Below are 20376 nucleotides of genomic sequence, written 5' to 3'. Positions count from 1 at the left end.
TATTCAAGAACTTTATTAACAAAATATCAAAAACAGGTCTTAGTTTGATTAAACAAGATAAAAACACTGTTTAAAATAGGATATTAAATGACAGATGAAATCCTACTTAAGCTTATGCGTATCTTTGAAATAAAATTTTACCAATGAATAAAAGTGAAAGTTATGATGAAACATTACTGACCTTAAACATTGATGGGATTTCTCTTTCCACAGACCCTGCCCGAGCTACCAATTATTCACGTTACCTTTTTTTTGTTTATTTTAGATGTTCATGACTTGCTTTGAACACCTGATGTCTCATTAACTGCTGAGAATTTCCATAGGCAAACTCCAAAGTAGCCTCAAGAATTTTGTTTTTAAAAGATGCAATGTAATTATTTAAAGATGACGTGATTAGTAATCATATTCCATGTTGCTGAAACAATTTCTAGTGGGCAATTCAAAACAGAGGTGTGAAAATGCATGGTGACATTTCTGATCTAGCCTCTCGTGGAACGGCAGAGCTTGCTTGGAGGCAATATCTTAACTGTGACAAAGCAAATAACACCCCGTTTATCTTTAAAAGGTACCTTTTTAACATCAGCTATCCTCTCCTTCTTACTCAAAGGCTTGTCCTTGTTCTCGGGGGCAGTCTGCTGTAACTTGGAGCCAGTCGATTCGCTTTCCGATTCTGATTGGGACTCGGAGGACTCTGAGCTGCTGTTGTTGGACTCGCTTGCCTGCTCACTTTCAGACTGGCTGCCCGACTCTGATCCTGAGGCAGAGTGGTTGGATTCTTCAGAAGCTAAATTGCTGAGAAGTGAGGAAAAGAAACATCGGGGGTTGAACACTTGATCACAGTTACAGACAGTGTCAGAGAAATACCTGAGTTAGAACTATACTGTACAGTACAAAAGTCTTAGACAACCTAGCTATATATACAGTATGTGCCTAAGACTTTTGCACAGTACTGTAGCAATTTTATGCTGCAAAAAAAAAAAAAAAAAAATCAAATTTCATGACCTATGTGAGTGATGATAAACCTGATTCTGATATGGGTCTCTATTGTGGACTGAAAACAGGAAGGGGGCAGGGAGAGGGGAATCATGGTTGGGAAAAGCAGAAGACAGAGGAGGGGGAGTGGAAGCAACAGAGAAACATTCAGTAATGATCAATAAACCAACTGCCTGGGATCAAAAGACCTTGCCTGGTGTCTCGGGGCTGGGTGTGTCTGCACCTACCCCGCTCCTGGCACTCCTTCGCTGCCTCTTGTCCCACAACTCTCCAGTGGCACTCCACCCTCACTATTCCTCACATCCTTTGATCCTGACAGATTTGCAAACTCGCTCTCTGCTCTTCATTGACAAATCCAGTACTGTGCAAAAGCTTTAGGCACCCTCACTATAAATTCCCAGTGGCCTAACATTTTAATTCCCATTCCGCTCCAATGTGCAGGCCACAGACCCCTCTCATACCAAGATTAGAGGCCACTTTTGGTGTGGAGGAGCAACACTTTATATTCTGTATGGGTACCCTCCAACTGGATGGCTTGAATATCAATTTCTCTTTCAGTAAACAAATATCCCCCCCACCTCTTCCCCATCACCCACTCTGCCCTTTTACCTCTTTTTACCTGCCTATCACTTCCCCCGGGTCCCCTCCTCCTTCCCTTTCTCCTATAGTCTACTCTCCTCTCCTATCAGATTCCTTTCTCTCCAACTCTCATCTTTCCTACCCACCTGGCTTCACCTATCACCTTCCAGCTAGCCTCCTTCCCTCCCCCCACACCTTTATTTCTGGCACCTTCCTCCCTCCCTCCTTCTCAGTCCTGAAGAAAGGTCTCAGCCCAAATATTGACTATTCATTTCCATAGATGCTGCCTGACCTGCTTAAGTTGATCCAGCATTTGTGTGTCCAGCTTCGCTATATATATGTGCCAAAGATTTTTGCACAGTACTGTAATTAGAAGCAAAACTTGTCCATTCAGCCCTTTACTTCAGAACATAAGAAACAGGAGCAGGAGTCGGCCATCTGGCCCGTCGAGCCTGCTCCGCCATTCAATAAGATCATGGCTAATCTGGTCATGGACTCATCTCCACCTACCTGCCTTTTCCTCATAACCCTCAATTCCCATACTACGCAAAAATCTATAACCTTTGAACCTGCTCCACTATTCACACAATTATTGCTCTTCATAAGACCATAGGGCACATGAGCAGAATTAGGTCTCGGTTACTGTAGTCTGCTCTGCCATTCCATCACGGCTGATTCCTCTCAACTCCATTTTTCTGCCTCCTGTACACCCGCCCGCCATGATCACTGATGTCCTTACTAATCAATAACCTATCGACTTCCACTTTAACTATACCCAATGACTTGGCCTCCATAGCCGTCTGTGGAAATTAATTCCATACATCCACTACCCCCTGGCTAAAGAAATTCCTCCTCATCTCTGTTGTAATGGAATATCCACCTATTCTGAGGCTGGTCCCCTCTGGTCCTAGACACCTCCACTATGGGAACCATCATCCACATTATCAAGAACTTTCAATATTCGATACGTTTCAATGAGAACCCCCCCCCCCGTTCTTCTGAACTCCATAGAGTATAGGCCCAGAGCCATCAAACGCTCCTCATACGTTAATTCTTTCATTCATCTATCTCAGCGATACATTCCTGCTCTTTCAGAAATAGACTTCACTAACTGGTCAGTGCATTTTCAATTTGTGCAATGTTAATGTTGAAGGAATGGCAGTTGTTCCCCTGGGAGGAAACTCATAAAAGTTTCAAATGATTCAAGAACTGAGTATGCCAACCTGGCAGGAGAGGGGGAAAGGAAGAAGGGAGCCAGAAGGTTCAAATATCAGTTATGCCAAGAGTAAGAGAAAGCTTTCTCACCCAAGAACAAAGAACAGTCACTGAGGTCTTCTCAGGCTCAAATACCCACCCTACTGCGACAAATCTGATCTGAACACAAGCTCAGACAGTAACACACATAAAATGCTGGAGGAGCTCAGCAAGTCAGGCAGCATCTACGGGGGGGGGGGAGGGGGGAATAAGGGAATAATCTGTTGCTATTTGGGGCCAAGACCCTTTATCAGTACTGGAAAGGAAGGAGGAAGAAGAATAAAAGAGGCAGGGAGAGGGGAAGCAGTACTAGCTGGTAGGCCAGAGATGAAGACAAGTGAGGGGGAAGGTGGGATGAAGTGAGAAGATGAAAGGTGATAGGCAGAGAAGGAAAAGGGCCGAAGAAGGAACAGACATAAAATGCTGGAAGAAATCAGCAGGTCAGGCAGCATCTACAGAGAGGAATAAACAGTCGACATTTCGGGCCGAGACCCTTCAAAAGGACTGGAAAAGTAGGGGGCAGAAGCCAGAATGAGAAAGGGAGGAGAGCCGGGATGAAGTGAGAAGATGGAAGAGTTAAAGGGCAAGAGGAGGAAGAATCTGACAGGAGAGTGGACCGTGACAGAAAGGAAAGGAGGAGGATCACCAAACAGAAGTGATGGGTAAGTGAGAAGAAAAAAATCAGAGAGGCCAACATCAGGGGCAGGATTGAGGCCCGGAGCTGTAGATGAAGAAACAGTGTTTGCAGGTACCTCTGCACGGCAGGGACGGTGGTGCATAGAACTTGGAGGGAGAAGCACAGAATCAAATATAGGTAGAAGCTCAAAGATCTAATAAATATTTTGCGACCCAATCTGACCCCCCCCATCACAAATCCTATCCCACTCCTCCAAGACAGCATCGGCCTATTTCTTAACATTTGGTCACTAGTCCTTCCCCATAATAAAGTTCATTTAGTAGATGCCAGCACCAGCCTACCTAAACCACGAGGACCAACAGTTGTCTCAAAGTAGACATATACAGTCAGCTCACCAAAGTCTTACAGGCCACACATTGCTATAACTACAAGTTCAACTAAAGGCGTTAAAGGTGAAACTACACAGAGGTGGGTGGCGCTTAAAACATTGGAGACACACAGGCTTGGGCCAAGCATGAAAAATTTCACAGCCTACTGCTGCAGATGTCAATGGACCTCCTAATGCTCTCCATCATCAATCCTTACACCGTCACTCCCCAGTGACCTGGTCTGCAGCTCCAAAGACAACTGCAATTGTTTGGTATCTTATCTGTTTGCTTTCTACCATGATCACTGGCTGATGACTTAACTACACAGGTACACGAAAGCAAACATTGGTCCCGAGAGTATGACTAAGGAATTAACGATGGGAAAGACTGAAATGACTAATGTTCTAAATTGGTGTTCTGATTCAGTCTTCACGTACATGACATAAAATACACACCCCAATAATAACAGCCAAAGGGCTACAGGGAGGAAGGAACCAGAGACAATTTCTATCTCTGGAAAGTAAGTAGCAAGCAATCAATAGGTCTATTACAAGGACTCCCAACCATTTTATGCTATGGACCAATACCATTTAGCAAAGGGTCTGTGGTATAACAAAGGTTGGGGACACTTGCCATAGATTCATCAGTTGCTTGTTACTTACTTCCCAGGCCCACCACCACTAAGCCAGGTTGAGAACTCCTGATCTATGTGGATCTAAATCTGGCCCATATCCCTCTAAGTCAAGGGCTCAAAACTTTTTTTATGCCATGGACCAACACCATTAAGCAAGAGATCCATAGACCCCAGGCTGGGAACCCCTGGTCTGTGACAAATCTCCTGTAAATCATTAGACAAGCAGAGTCAACGTGACTCAATGCAAGGAAAATGACCTTTGGTTGATTTTTTGGAATTCCTTGATGATGTAATCAAGGTAGATAAAGGGGAATCAGTAAGGTGTGTTATATTTGGATTTTCAGAAAGCATTCAGCAAGGTACCACATCAAAGATTATTAAACAAGTTAACAGTACACAAGGTTACTGGTAATAAAGGTAACAGATTAATTTGTCACATGTACAGTAAAATGCATTGCTTTGCATCAACGGCCAACAGAGTCTGCGATGTGCTGGAGGATGCCCACAAGGACTCTTCATCTCATGTTCTCAATATTCATTGCTTATTTATTTTGAATCCTTCTGTATTGAAGTTCGTTGTCCTTTGTTCATTGGTTGTTGGTCTGCCCTGTTGGGTGTGGTCTTACATTGATTCGACTGGGTTTCTTACACTTATTGTGTCTGCCCTAAGAAAACGAACCTCAGGGCTGTACGTAATGACAAATTCGCTTTGACCTTTTAAGTATCGTTATGCTTCAATTCCAACATAGCAACCCTAACCTGTACATCTTTGGAACGTGGAAGGAAGCTGGAGCACCTGGAGGAATCCCATGCTGTCACCGGGAGAACGTACCAACTCCTTACAGACAACGGCAGGAATTGAACCCCAATCTTACAGCTGGTGCACTGTAAAGCCTTGTGCTAACAGGCTACACTGCCGTGCCTCCCTCATATACAAGACCGGAAGTAGCAGAGGTCAGCTCTATACTGAGCCTGTTCCACCACTTGATAGGGCCATGGGTGATCCAATATTCTCCCAAGGACTCTTTCCCAGCCTTTTCTCATAACCCTTGATTCCCTTATTAAAAATCTGCAGAGAAATTGGGGGACTGACTAACCCCACTGAAAGCTGCAGGGAGTGGCCAGATGTCCCTGCCACCAGGTGCACCAGGGTTAAGGAAGTGAAACATCAATGAGTGGTGGTCTCTGGCTGATGACCCTACAGCTGCCCTAAGGGCACTGCTGGAGGTGCAGCAGGCAGCAAAGCCAAGCAGGAAACATCTTCCTGTAATCTCATTATCTCAATCTTTAATGTACCCCAGGACTCTGTCCTCATGGCTCTCTGTGGTACTGAGCACCCAAAGAAATTCTTCCTCACCGTAATCTTAAGGAGGCACAGCCCCAGCCCCACTTCCATCTGAGACCATGCAATCTGGCTATGGAGTCTTCCCGAAAGTGTAAAAAACCTCACAGCAATGAGTGGATATTTAACAAGTTTAATCATTTTCCACAAAGGGCAACATCTCCAGACATGGGTCATCCTACTGGACCCTCTCTGAATAAAAAAAAATCTTTCCTTAAGCATCCAGACCAAAATTACTCACCGTACTCTACATGTGGTCTCACTAGCACCTGATATAGTTGTCCCAAGATGCCATACTCTTCCATTGACAGATGTAAGAGTCAACATTCCCCATTATCTGTTACGCTCCTGCTAGCTCTGTGGTTCATGCACTCCACCTGATTTTGCTTCATTTATTTAATGCAGTGGCTTCCGGTTAACTGGTACATTGATTAAGCGGGACGGCTTCTTATTTGAGACAACTCTTAAAGAACAAAACCTAATAGAGAAAATAGCTGGGAATCCTTTTGTTCATTTGGGACACCATGCTGCTTAACTGGGACAAGAGACCATTGCCAAACAGTTTCTAACTAGCGTCAGCCGTGTGTACTTGTGAGATTGTTAAACACTACACCATTTTACAGCAAATGGTTTTAAAATAGCAGAGTTACCTGTGCTTGTGTTATGTTATTGATTTGGGCTGACAGATGCTCAATCAAAATGCAGTTATTTTTGATCGTTTTGTTTTTCCCCCACAATACAACATCCTAGGTGCTGCCACTTATCAGTCACTTATGCTTCAAGGAATAGCCCTAGTTTAGCCAACCTCTCTGTAAAACATAGTCCCTCAAGTCCTGGTACCATCCTTATAAACCTTTTGCCACTCTTTCTAGTTTAGTATCGCTTTCATCAGCAAACTGGCCAAAACTGAATACACCAGGTCCAACTTTATCAACATTACAACTGTACTGTGACCTCCCAACTTCTGCATTCAATGACCTAACAGCCAGTGTGCCACCAGACTTCTTTACCACCCTGTAGAGGGTTGTCAGCCAGCTCCACCATGGACATGACCCTCGCCATCACTGAGGACATCTGTGGGAGGCACTGCCTCAGGAAGTCAACATCCATTGTTCAGGATACTCGTCATTCTGCACATGGCCTCTTCTCATTACTACCATCGGAGAGGAGCTACAGGAGCCTCAGTGATTCAGAAACAACTCCTCCTCTCCGCCACCAGGTTTCTGAATGGTCCACAAACTCATGAACATCAATTTGTTGTGCATACGCAACTCTTGATTTTGTAATTTATAGTCCCTGCACCGTATTGGGAACTGTACGAATACTAAAAGATCCCTCTAGTCTACAACACACCCCAGGGTCCTGTTCACTGCAAAGGTCTTAGCTGGATTTAACTCTCCAAACACAGAGCAGCCCCAGCACGTCGCCGCTGGGAGAGGGAGGCTCTTTGGACGAGTGAAAAGGGAATTACCATTTCAAATAAAGCAAGGCTACAGCATGTCTAAGAACTAGAAGTCAAAGATTAAGAGTGAAAGATGAAATATTAAGGGGAACCTGAGGGGGAACAACTTCCCTCAGAGGGTGGAGTGAGTGTGGAATGAGCTGCCAGAGGAAGTGATGGATGCAGGTTCGATTTCAACATTTAGGAGAAGTTCAGATAAGTACATGGATGAGACAAATATGGAAGATCATGGTCCCGATGTGGGCCGATAGAATTAGGCAGAAAAACAGTTTGGCACCAACTAGATGGACCGAAGGGCCTTTTTCTGCGCTGCAGTGCTCTATGACTCTGTGATGCAATACCAAAGGATCTGGCAAGTGAAAAGAAAAAATATATATAGTTATAGGCCATAATTAGATTTAAGATTGTTTAATGTCATTTCCAGTACAGGCATGTAAAGGAGAATAAAGTAATTGCTACTATGGATCTGATTCAGCACAAAAGAAAACACACTAAGATAAAGAATACTTGATATATATACACACACAGATTGATGTACTGTATGTCCATAAAGTGACTCTAGCATGGGTATATCTGTACATAAGGTGACTGACAGGAAACAATGAAGTAGTGGTGGGTGGGTTAGTGGGTGGAGGTACTGATCAGATGTAACAGGGGAAAGTATTTGTTTTTGAGTTTGGTGGTCCTGGTGTGGATGCTACATAGCCCCTCCCCGATCGAGTTCGACAACACTAATGTTGTTGTCTTTTACGGTAGGAGGTATACAGTACAGAAGTAAGGAAGTCTTAATGCAGCTTGACAAGACCCCTTTTGAGATGAAAGCTGGAAATACCACAGGCATTAAGGATTGATGTACATGTACTCGAGCCAATGCAGCGAAGAGTGACGTTGATTCCTTGGATGCAAGGTCAATTAATAAATGCAAGTTGAATCTAAGTCACTGAAATTTAGAAGAAGCAGATTAAGTCAATGATTCAGAGAAGATTAACAGGGTAGATGCTGAGGAGATGTTTTCCCTAGAGAGAAACCAGGAACTGGAGAGCTTCAGATTAAGAAATCGCCCACAGATGAGAAATGTCTTCTCTGATCATATCATGAGTCTAGTATTTTGTTTTACCCCAGAGAGCTGTGGAGATTCAGTCACTGAATATATTCAAAGGCGACACACAGCTTTCAGACCTCAAGCAGTTTGGAGTATAGTGAGAGCACGTGAAAGAACCGAAGGCAAGATTGGATCAGACCTCGCCTGAAAGAACAGACTGAGCTCAAAAAAAAATCATGGCCTATGTTGAGTGATGATAAACCTGACTCTGAAATGGACCGACAGTGGGAAGGGGGCAGGGAAAGGGGAACCATGGATGGGAATAGGGAAGGAATGGGAAGCACCAAAGAGATATTCTGCAATGATTAATAAACAAATTGTTAGAAATTAAATGACCTTGCCTGGTGTGTCTGCACCCACTCCACCACCTGCCCCTGGCTCTCCTCCTCCACCTGTCCAAACACCTACCGTGATGCCCCACCCTCACCATTCCCAACAGCCTTTGCTCCCTCCAGATTTAAAAAAAACTCACTCCCCGCACTACGTACCGCACAAAAGTCTTCAACGTCTTAGCTATATGTATATGCCTAAGACTTTTGGCCAGTACTGTAGTTTCTGCCTGCTCATGCCTTACCAAACTCATCTCATCTAAGCTCGACTCCATCTTGTGTCTACCCCCCCCCCACCCTGAACCAGACCCTTCTCACTTGCACCACAAGGCCTCACCCACCCTCCACCACTCTAACCACTTTCAATTCACCGGCCCCCACTGCTTTATTTTCACCATGGATGTTCAGTCCTTGTGTCACCTATCAGGAAGACTCGAGGACCCTCCGTTCCTTCTGGAGCACACACCCAGACAGTTCCCCTCCAAACACAAGCACCTCTGAAAATACCCACCACTACTATCTACAACAGTGCACTCTTCTTTGTTCTAAATAAGTATGAATGAAAGAAGATGGCCAATGCCATCAGTTTAGAGTAAATGCCACCAAGGTTACATCAGACCTTGAAGAGTGTCCTGTGTAAAGCTCAGGGCTTTCGATGCAATTGCTCCATCTGGCGAGGGACGCACAAACCCACTCCCTCAGGAATTTTCACATCGCAATGTCACAGCTTATCCAGAAAACACAACCCGCCTTTGGAATCCAGACCAAGTTAAGCCAGGGATTAAACCACCCGTTTGATTGGGGCAACAGTGCTCAAATTTCATGGGATTTTCTTCTCTACAGCTAGGAGCTCAGCTTTCCGAGGAAATAACAAGTTCACACACTAGCAAGGCATTCTCCCGGTCCTCATAAAGTGACATGACCAATGGTGCGGTCATTGGAGGTTAAGAGTCTGTGAGAGATTACACAAGGTTCATGTGGCTTCGATTTACTTTCCTTCCCAGTTCTGATGATCAATCCCAAACCTGATTTGTTAACAGCTCTCTCTCCACAGATGCTGCCTGCAGATGCTAGTCGCTTTCCGCGGTTTCTAATTTGATCACAGATTTCCAGTATGTGCAGTTTCCAAAAAAAATTTTTTGTTAAGACTTGTGGATTATGGATCTCATGGACTAAACACTTAGCTCTGTGGAACAAACGCTCAATTTGGGAAGAAATCACATGAGCATACATCCCACTAACAGGCATACATAAACCTCCTGATGCCTATTTGTGTAACTCAGCAAAAAAGAGGGTCCACGCACTAAAAGACTGCAGGCTGCATTTATGCAGGAGTTCCTAGTCAGTGTCAAGTCAGAACCTCAGAGATTTGCTTCTGTTCTCACTGGAGGGCTAATAGGCTCAAGCAAAAATCTGGATGCTGCGCATCCAACCTGATAATGAAGCTTGAAGTACTAAGCATCCCACAGAAGAAAGAATGATTTCTCCTGGGCAGTAAAGTGACAACTTCAGAAATCACCCTTATCAAAACAACACTTAAAAAAGCCATGCAGATCGTTCATTCTGGGGAAGCAAGCAGGTGTCTTACAATGATAGGCTTCAACATGGTTGGCACGGTAGCACAGTGGTTAGCACAACGCTTTACAATACCAGCGACCCAGGTTCAAATCTCGCCGCTGCCTGCAAGGAGTTTGTACCCGCGTTTCCTCCGGGCACTCCTGTTTTCTCCCACGGTCCAAAGATGTACAAGCAAGGTAGGGTAATTGGTCACAGCACATTGTCCAGTGATTAGGCTAGGGTTGTATTAGGGGTTGCTGGGTGGTACAGCTCAAAGGGCCTATTCCACATTTATCTCAGTAAATAAAAATAAATGACAGAAGACATGAAACAACATTTACTTAGAGAAAAAAAATATTCTGCAAGGTCTATTCATCAGGTTTCAGTATATTTTGCAGCATATGGTAAACAGTGATCTGAAAGGTAACATTCAGCTATCTGAATTACATCCATTGTAATAATCATGCAGCATGGCAAGATATGAAGTTGTTTTAAATTATGTAACACAAACATACACCACACTGCCTCTCTGTGAGGCAAGATGGAAAGATCAGCTTCAGTACGTCGCTCAGCATTTCAAGGACAGCAACATCTGTGAGTTTGCCGTACAGGGCTCTTCTCATGACCGAGAGTGTTTCCTCTGGGTGCTCCAGTTTCCTCCTGCATCCCAAAGATGTACACGTTCGTAAGTTCTGGGCATGCATGCCACGTTAATGCTGGGAGCACAGTGATATTTGCAGGCTGCCCCAGCACATCCTCGGACTGTGCTGGTCACTGATGCAAATGATGTATTTTGCTGTATGTTGCGATAAAGATTATATTTAGGTGAATACAAGAGGTGAGATTCAGGCAAACTATTATCAGACAGCAAACAATCTGCTAGAGAAACTCAGCAGGTTGAGCAGCATCTATGTACAGGTGGACAATTGTTTTCATTCTGGGTCAAAAACCGCCACTGCGATAATTCTTTCCACTCCCTCCCCCACCCTACACACAGATGCAGTTCGACCTGCTGCCTTTCTCTGGCAGAACGGTTGCCGCTCCAGTTTCCAGCATCTAGTCTCTCATTTCTTCAAACTGTAACTGCCTTAAGCAAAAGCATGCTCAAACCACTTGAGCATGTGAAATTGTTCAGTGCCACAGTGAGATCTGGAGACAGCACTGTGATCAAAATCTGGTTTTAATACATTTTTAAGTGTCAGTTTAATACTTTGAGATGCTGTTAAATATGTAGAAATAACGAGAGTTGGAATGTAGAAGACTGAGAGATTTGACAGAGGTATACAAAATTATGAGGGGTATAGGTGAAGTAACCGCAATCAGGTTTTTTCCACTGAGGTTGGGTGGTTCTACAACCAGAGGTCATGGGTTAAAGCTGAAAGGTTTAAAGGGAACATGAGGGGAAACTTCCTCACTCAGAGGGTTGTGAGTGTGTTGAATGAGCTCCCAGCACACATGGTGCATGTGAGCACAACTTCAACAGTTAACAGAAGTTTAGGTTCATGAATGGTAGGGGTATTGAGGGCTATGGTACCAGAACGGCTCGATGGAAGTAGGTAATTTAAATGGTTCAGCCATGGACTAGATGGGCTGAAGGGCCAATTTCTGTGCTGTGCTTTTCAATGACACAGATACAAGTTAAAATTTGGTCAGGAGTGAAGCAACTTTTCTTTATATTTAATTTAGATTGGATTCCTTGTTTCTCAACGGTCTCTGACCTTAAAACATTAAAGGCTTTTTCTTTCACAGATACTGCTAGACCTGCTGAATATTTCCAACATTGACTTTTTAATTTTGATCATCACCCATTGTCTGAGGTGAGGAAGAAGAGTGTTTGTCCATAGTGCCCGGAACCTCCAAGTGTTGCAAACTAATCCATCGAACATGAAGTCTAACAGGAGGCGGATCAAATGGCCTGCAGCTAACATGACTTCACTGTGGAAGCAGTTTGATGAAGATGTTAACCAAATTCTGGAGGCAACGGCGAAGGGAGGGGTTGATAGGAAGCTGCAAGCCATGCCCAGTGGAGGTTGGTTGTGGGGGGTTCGCAGCCCGTTCCTTAGTTAGAGCCTTCAGCATTTTGGGCATCGAGGGAGAGAGGAAGAGGAGAGCCATCCGCAGTACCACCCATGCGGCAGAGAGGGCCTCAAGATGGCTGCGGCTCAAAAGAGGGGAGCCATGGAGTCATAAGTAGCTAGCCATCTGGACACAAGCTGGGGTCTGATCAGCCCCGGCTGGGTCACCTGGGGGAGGGTGTATGATGTTGAAAGACCCGAAACACCCGATGATTCCAGGAACATCACTGAAGATGTGTCCAGAAGCATCAATAGATGTAGGTACACTGCTTTACTTTCTAAAAAATTGGATAAAATATCGAAGAGGACAAAAACTACAGGGTAGGAGTAAAACACAATGGATTACAATTAGCACAGGCATGATGTAAGATAATTCTGAGTATAAAGCCTGTGTGTCAGTGACCCAGAGAAGGGGCTACCCACATTTTCAAAACATTATAAACATACAACTACAAACAGGGAGGTTTCTCTTCAGCACACTGTAGTTGGAAGAGGTAAAACAGAGCAGGAGCGTCATTAGAAAAGCAGAAAGCAGTGATTTTCTGAGGAAACAATGGACTGGAGGTGGTGATGAATTTAGTTTATTTACTGGGACATTCACTGCCAGAGCTGGCTTAGTCACACTGAGGAGGAGTGAGCTGAAGTACTAACTCACCTACATGTGCAATTACGAAATACAGCACGATTAATTTAGATAGAGAAATCCAGTAGGGAATTTGGACACTCAATTTTAGAAACTTGTGAATTTCTAGAGGTGCGCTATGGACAGCATTGTAACTGGTTGCATCACTGTCCAGTACGGAAAGACCGGTGCAGGGGATCAGGAAAAAGCTGCAGAAAGTTGCAAACTCCGCCTTCTACATCATGGGCACTAGCCTCCCCCTCAATGAGGACGTCATCAAAAGGGAATGTCTCAAAAAGGCCACATCTATCATTAAGGATCCCCATCACCCAAAACATACTCTCTTATTACTACCAGACAGGCGGTATAAGAACCTGAAGACACACACACAAAATGTCTTAGGAACAGCTTCTTCCCCACTGCCATCAGATTTCTGAACAGACAATGACACGTGAACACTACCTGACTATTTTTCCTTTTTTTTTCCTTTTTTATATATTTCTTATTGTAATTTATAGTTCTTTTTATTATGTCCTGCAATGTACATGTTTCATGACATATGCTAGTGATATTAAACCTGATTCTGATTAAGTGGGGCTGGAAGATATTCACTTCTCAGAGAATATTGCCATATACAAAGCACCAAAATCCTTGCTATTCAGATTCCAGAGCTTAATTTACTGATTAAGACCGTATTCAGGAGGAATTAATTCTGGGGTCCCAGGATACAAGCAGGTTACAGTTAAGAATCAAAGCACAAGAGTCATTCAGAAAATCAGACTCCTGAGGACAAAAAGTAGTCCATTATTTTCTAGAAGGAAGCAAGTTTAAAATAACTGCCAACACCCAAAATGCTTTTATTAAAATTATTTTACTGCAACAATCTTGTCTCTTGACTTCGAGATCTAGACCAATTCTTTGTCATTGTGCTTACATTTTTAAACCTCAGTTATACAAAGAAAAGGAATTTAAAAATTAAAGTGAGCCATAACAGAGCATAATATTTATTTTCATATTTATAGGCACACCAATTGGATTTAGCCATACTTTCAGCTTCATTAATATAACACTAAAGATAATTTTAAACAAAATAGCATGAAGACAGCTGGGACAGATTTTCACCATAAAATTCAAAAAAAAAAGTGCCAGCTTTCTGAACCAATGATGCTTAGAATGAGTTTTATTCCCACAGGTCAGGTCATAGGCAAATACATGATTTTAAAGTAACATTCTTCAGTGTTAAACACGATAAAAATTCATCTCAGATGGTTCTCACAGCTGGGAAAACTCGATGGAAAATTCAATTACTGCTCATTCTCCCGATCACATTGAAAGTGGCTTCTGTGACCAAGGGAGAAAGGCAGAGTGCAGATGAGAATTTATTTATCTGGTAATTTAAAAGTATCAAACATTGCCATCTCCATTTCTGAAGCACATTACCCTGTAAGGAAATAACATTCCAAAATATCTCACTTGCAAGAACAAAAGTACACCACTCTTGTTAAATTGAACCCAAAAGCTCAAAGCTAATGCGGGTGGACTGATATTTCTGAAAGGCTAATTGAGGAATTTTTAATTTATATATATAAAAAAATAAAAAGCATACTGCATATGGATGAAACCACAAAAGGCTTTAAAGAAAATATTCTGAGATGTTTTCAGTCTATAGAGAATTTTCAAATCATTTTACTAATTTAAATAACACTGAGAATTTTATTTTACTGCACACTGTAAGGCGAGCAGTCAAAATGCCCTCTGCTGCCAAGAATAAGCACCACAGCACAACATACTGAGAGGCAGCATATGCTCAATTCTGCAGTGGTTTGAATTAACAGATTTCTCCCCTCCACCCCCAAGAAAAAAATATTAATTTTAAAAGTTGCTGAAATTGAGGCCATCAATGCAACTCCACACATAAAAATACTTCAATATAAGACACGACGATTAATCAAGCTGATGAATTTTAAATGAAATGCTACGTCAGACATAAACACTGAAGAATGGTTATCTTTTAAATAAATTTACAATCATAAACCTTACAGTAAGGGTCATTTAAATTCCAGTGTTAAACAGAATCTCTCATTTGCTATTAAACACCACCCAAAAATAAGCCTGGACATGGTACAGCCGGGCAGGACATTTCTTTCAGTCACTACAAGATGGCAGCACTGAAATTCAACTGCTCCAGTTCCAGAAACTTCCAGGGATTTGGTATTTTGCCAGGTCTGTTCGCCATTTTATAGCACTCTACTTCCACCATCTCAGAACTACAATAAAACCCAATCAAATCAATGACATTCTCCTGATTAAAACTGGGTGTGGGAGATAACACAGTAACCAATGGCCAACACTCAGCTCCGTGAGCCAACAAAGAATTCAGGCACCCTGCTTTCCTGATTTAAAGTTATTCCTTTTTGCAGTTTGTTTTGTTAAATTCATTTAGCTGAGGATCACTTGAGCCAGCTTCAGGAACAAATAGTGATAAATAAGAGCTGAACACCAAATCATGCGCCTTCGTCCATTGCCCTTGTTTAAAAACATTAAGAGGCCAGTTTTAATACAGGAGGTTCAGCAAACGAGAACAATCGCTATTGCTGGAACAGTACGGATGCACAGAGGAATGGCACGAGAAAGGACACATTTAAGTAGAATTAACAGGACACTGTCAAAATGGAAGCCATAAAATTGAAAGCCTCGACATTCAGTCCACCTCCATCTTGAGTAACCACGTCAGAATTGTCCTTAGTAACCCCATCTTGGGTAAGACTGGGAGGGAAGTTTAAATTAAAACATCAATTGGTTGCCATTTCACAGCACTGCTGTAAAGGTGCGTACAATAACATTTAAAGGGATAAAAGGATTGAAAAAGACAGAGGGGTAAGGACCAAATTCAGGCAAATTGGACTAGCTCAGTTAGACATCTTGGCCAGCATAGATAAGTTGGGCCAAAAGGCCGGTTTCTGTGCTTTATAAATATGACTCTACACACGGAGTCAAACTTTGCAAGGATTGGGTTGACTGAGGTGCCTTGGATAACATGCCGAATCTCCTATCGACGTGAGGTGGAAAATACATTAACTGGATGCCTCACAGCCTGGTATGGAAACACCAATGCCCTTGTACGGAAAAACCAACAGAAAGTAGTGGATATAGCCCAAGGTTCCCACCCTTGAACACATCTACATGGAAGGCTTTCAAAGGAAAGCAGCATTTGAAGTTTCCCACCATCCAGGCCATGCCCTTCTTCTCACTGGTGCCATCAGGAAGGTGGTACAGGGGTCTCAAGACCCACACCACCAGGATCAAGAGCAGGTATTACCCTTCAACCATCAGGTTCTTGAACCAGAAGGGATAACTTCATTCATCCCATCAATGAACTGTTCCCACAGCTTATGGACTCACTTTCAAGGCTCTTCATTTCATGCTGTCATTTATTATATTATATATACTATTTATTATTATTTTCTTACTTTTGTATTTGCTGTTTGCTTTTTTTTTGCACACTGGTGCTTGTCCATCCTGTTGGGTACAGTCTTTCATAGATTCTATTGTGTCTCGTGTAGTTACTGTGAATGCCTACAAGAAAGTGAATCTCAGGGTTGTATATGGTAACATATATGTACTTTGATAATAAATTTACTTTGAACAGCAAATGCTCAAAGAATACAGGCTCACATATTAAGGCCGGCCAATAAGTGTCCAAGGGAACAGAAAGTATTAAAACTCCACCTGTTACAGAGGAATGACATGCTAAGACTTTTGTCTGAAGACAAAGCAACAACAATACACTCTCCCACTACTGGAAATGTCCTCTCCATGTCCATTCTATCTAGTCCTTTCAATATTCAGTAGGTAAGTCAACATGTCAGGTTTTAGAGGGCAAAAGTAAAAAAAAAAAATGAGCCATCTGAATTTCAAGAATTTGGTATCAAATCCAGAAGGCTGCAGTATTTCCAGAAGATCGGAAGACAAAATCAGTCAACTCACCCAAATTATGCACTCACAGGAGTTTAGACAAATGAAGGGTTCTCATTGAAACCTATGAAATATTGTAAAGCCTAGATGGAGTGGATGTGGAGAGATGTTTCCTGTAGCAGGAGAAGACCAGAGGGCACAGCCTCAGAATACATAGACATTCTTTAGAACAGAACGGAGGAGGAATTTCTTTAGGCCGAGGGTGACGAATTCAACTTCCACAGCCCTCTGTGACAATAAGGCATTGGGTACATTTAAGGTGGAGGTTGATAGGTTTTTAATTAGCATAGGTGGCAAAGGTTGCAAGCAGAAGGCCAGAGAATGGATTGAGAGGAATAATAAATCAGCCATGATAGAATGGCAGAGCAGATTGATGGACTGAATGGCCTAATTCTGCTCCCATGTCTTATGACTGACTGCAATACTGTGAAGAGAGAAATTGCTTTTAAACTCACGAGAGAGCATAGGCCATCAACCTTTTGCTGTTGATGTTTCTGTAGCAGGCAATTTCTTTTTTACGAGGTTGAGTTGTTAGCTCGACACTCAACCCAGCATGGATGGAAAGCGTTCTGGGGAGCCGGCTGGATTCGAACTCAGGAGCCTTTGCTCCGAAGTCCGGAGCTGATGCCACTACGCCACCAGCCGGTGCAATACTGTACAAGAAACAAATTTTACCAAGTGACCCTTTTAAAGAAACATAATAAAATAAACAGCTTTTTAAATTTACAAGTACTGGCAATTGAAAGTTGTTTTTATAAAACAGCCCAAAGATTTCAAGGAAGAACCTAATAAGAACTCCACCACTTCCACTCAGAATACGCATAGATTCTGAGTGCAGAGCTCTAGAGACCTTGTACAACCTCACTGTAGTTACCGACAAAACTTATTTATATAGACCTTTTAAAACATTCCAAAGTGCTTTGCAAGACAGTATTTACACTCTAAAACTAGGGTACCATAGGGTATAAAGTTCAGAGGGTAAACACAAGATCAAGTGTACTGTGAGAAGGAAGGAACCAACAGCCATGGTTGCTTACAGCTACAAAATCAAAGAAAATGCACTTTTTCGTCTGTGCCTCAACTGCTGCATAATGAAAATGTTAACAGATTTGCATGTAAGAATTTCAAGACCTAGTTCCAAGTGCCCCAATCTACACTGACGAGTTTGAAGTTTGAACAATTCTGTTACTTTATGGTGAATCTCTCTCCAACCAGCCCCCTTCACCTGCAAACTCAATGCTTAATTCATCGCATTTGCATCTTACCTTACATGCACAAAAATATATTTTATGCTTCACAGAAAATCTATAACACAATTACTCTGAAACATTAGGTAAGGATTAATTAGGTAAATGATGTTTTTGTGTTTCTTTCCTTGTTTTCAGGCAATTAATTGATTCAATCCATCTATTAGTCTGCACTGCAAAATGTGAACCACTTTTTCCAGATTTTCCATTTGCTTTTCAGCTGTTCAGCAATAACCTGCTCCATTGGAGGGCAGTGCCTCATACCACTATATTTATTATCAAATATTTAAAAACAATTGATTTAGGAAATTACTGCCAGGACAGATGATAATAAATTGAAAGGAACAGCTTTCTTCTTAGTTGTACAATTGGTAACAAAGTGCAGGAAATCCATGCATATACTGCAGGTATTGGGACAGCAGAAAGAACAAAGTAACATTACCCACTCAACACACAAACAAAAAGCAGGGAAGAGGTCAGCAGCAAGCCAGGCAGCATCTTTGAGAAAGAGTGAACAGTTGACATTTCAGGCAGTGTGTGTTGCTTTGGTTCTCCAGCATCAGCGTCTCCTGTTTGTAACATTATCCACTCATCATCTTCCATCCCAGCCAACATGGGTGCACCTCTACAACAATAGCTATACAAGATTCCTCCTCCAAAGGGGACTTCACCTTCTGGAGGGCTTGCATAAAGGACAGCTGACAAGAGGCAAGAATGAATAAATGACAGGGACAAAAAGAAAAACGAGGGCTGGGGCATGAAGCTGATAGGTCTGCTTCCCTGGGAGCTAGCACAGACTCATTGATCCATACTGGTCACTTGCTTTAATGTAGAGCTTAGGTACTAACCTAACAAACTGATACAACAACCTCCTACTTGCTGACATTAACATTACTGGTGTTTGGCCATCATCAAGAAAGTCTCATTGATAGCTTCTCCATGTCCACTTCAGGCAAACAAGGACAAATATAAAAAAAAGGCTTCGGCAAGTATCATTGCTACTTCAGGAAATCTGCTGACCAAAACCCAATCTTGGTGAGCAGGAACTCCACAGCACAAATATTTTGTTGAGGTCTCCCTTTAAGTACAGCCACAGAAGCTGGGAGGTGTGGGAAATGGAAGGGTGCCATCCTAGGCAGAGAGGTGTCCTTCCAAGTTTAGTGAGGAGATACACTGTGTATGGGAGATGGTCAGTACCAACATCAGCTGCCCAAAATGAAAAGTTCCCTGTGCTTAAATGAACTGAATATTCCAAAGTCTAATGAAAACAGTGCAGACTATTTTTCTTTGGTTAAGTATACAAAAGGACAGATAAAGCAGTATATGCAACTAGCAGCTTAGTCACCATTGGAAATCAAGGGGTTGTGGGTTCAAGACCCCTTCCAAAAATTAGAGCAAACAAATCTTCACTGACACTCCCACACAGCACTGTGGTAGTGCAGTACTTTTGAAGACAGCACCTTCTGAATAGGACATTAAACCAGAGCTCTATATATTCTTCCCAGTGAGAAGTATACTATAACTATTTTGGAGCGATGGAGATCTTTGCCATAACGCTTCTTGTTGTGTTTTCTTTTATAAACCTCCTTCATTGACTCCTGGTTCATGTCCACTCAAATTCGAGGAGCACTGGGTGGCACGCTGGGCCAGTTGACGTTAGTACACAGAAAGTAACCCAAAATCGTGTAAGCAGCAGACCACATCACCAGATACCCACCAGTCCCATCATCCCATCTTAGATTATTGCATTAGACTCCACAGTAAGTGTACAGTTCTGGCTAACAATGAGGCGGAGGCTCTGGAGAACAGCTAATACCCCGATATCCTGAGAAAAGGTTTTGGCCTCGGCCCAAAACATCAACTGTTTACTTTTTACATAGTTGCTGCTTGGCCTGCTGAGTTCCTCCAGCATTTTATTGTCTGTCACTTTGATGTCCAACATCTGCAGATTTTCCTCTTGTTTCTAATGCCCATCAACTTCCAGGTCCCAAAGAGAAGTTTTAAACAGATACAAACTAATGGCCCATGTATCAACAAAAAAAAAAAAAAAAAAAAAAAACTGCTGGAAGAATTTGAGCACCATTTGTGAAGGGAAAATAAATTAAGTTGTGGGTTTAAAGCAGGTTTCAACGGGAAACGTGAACAATTCCACCTGTTCATAGATGCTGCGCGACCTGCTGAGTTACTCCAATAGTTGCTC

At 42.6% G+C, this 20376-nt stretch overlaps 1 protein-coding gene across 8 annotated transcripts in view; it reads right to left on the bottom strand.

Annotated features, from left to right (window-relative positions):
* chd2 (chromodomain helicase DNA binding protein 2) overlaps nucleotides 1-20376 on the bottom strand; it is a 130458-nt gene that overhangs the window by 100888 nt on the left and 9194 nt on the right. For all 8 annotated transcript variants that reach the window (XM_072278097.1, XM_072278099.1, XM_072278100.1 and 5 more), the window contains exon 3: nucleotides 570-792. In XM_072278097.1, coding sequence (XP_072134198.1) covers nucleotides 570-792 — 223 coding nt within the window. The remainder of the gene's footprint in view (nucleotides 1-569; nucleotides 793-20376) is intronic.

This window comes from Mobula birostris, chromosome 14 (genome assembly GCF_030028105.1).
Source record: "Mobula birostris isolate sMobBir1 chromosome 14, sMobBir1.hap1, whole genome shotgun sequence".
NCBI lineage: Eukaryota > Metazoa > Chordata > Chondrichthyes > Myliobatiformes > Myliobatidae > Mobula > Mobula birostris.
The sequence above is the reverse complement of the archived record's forward strand: the minus strand, read 5'-3'. Positions and strand labels throughout refer to the sequence as shown.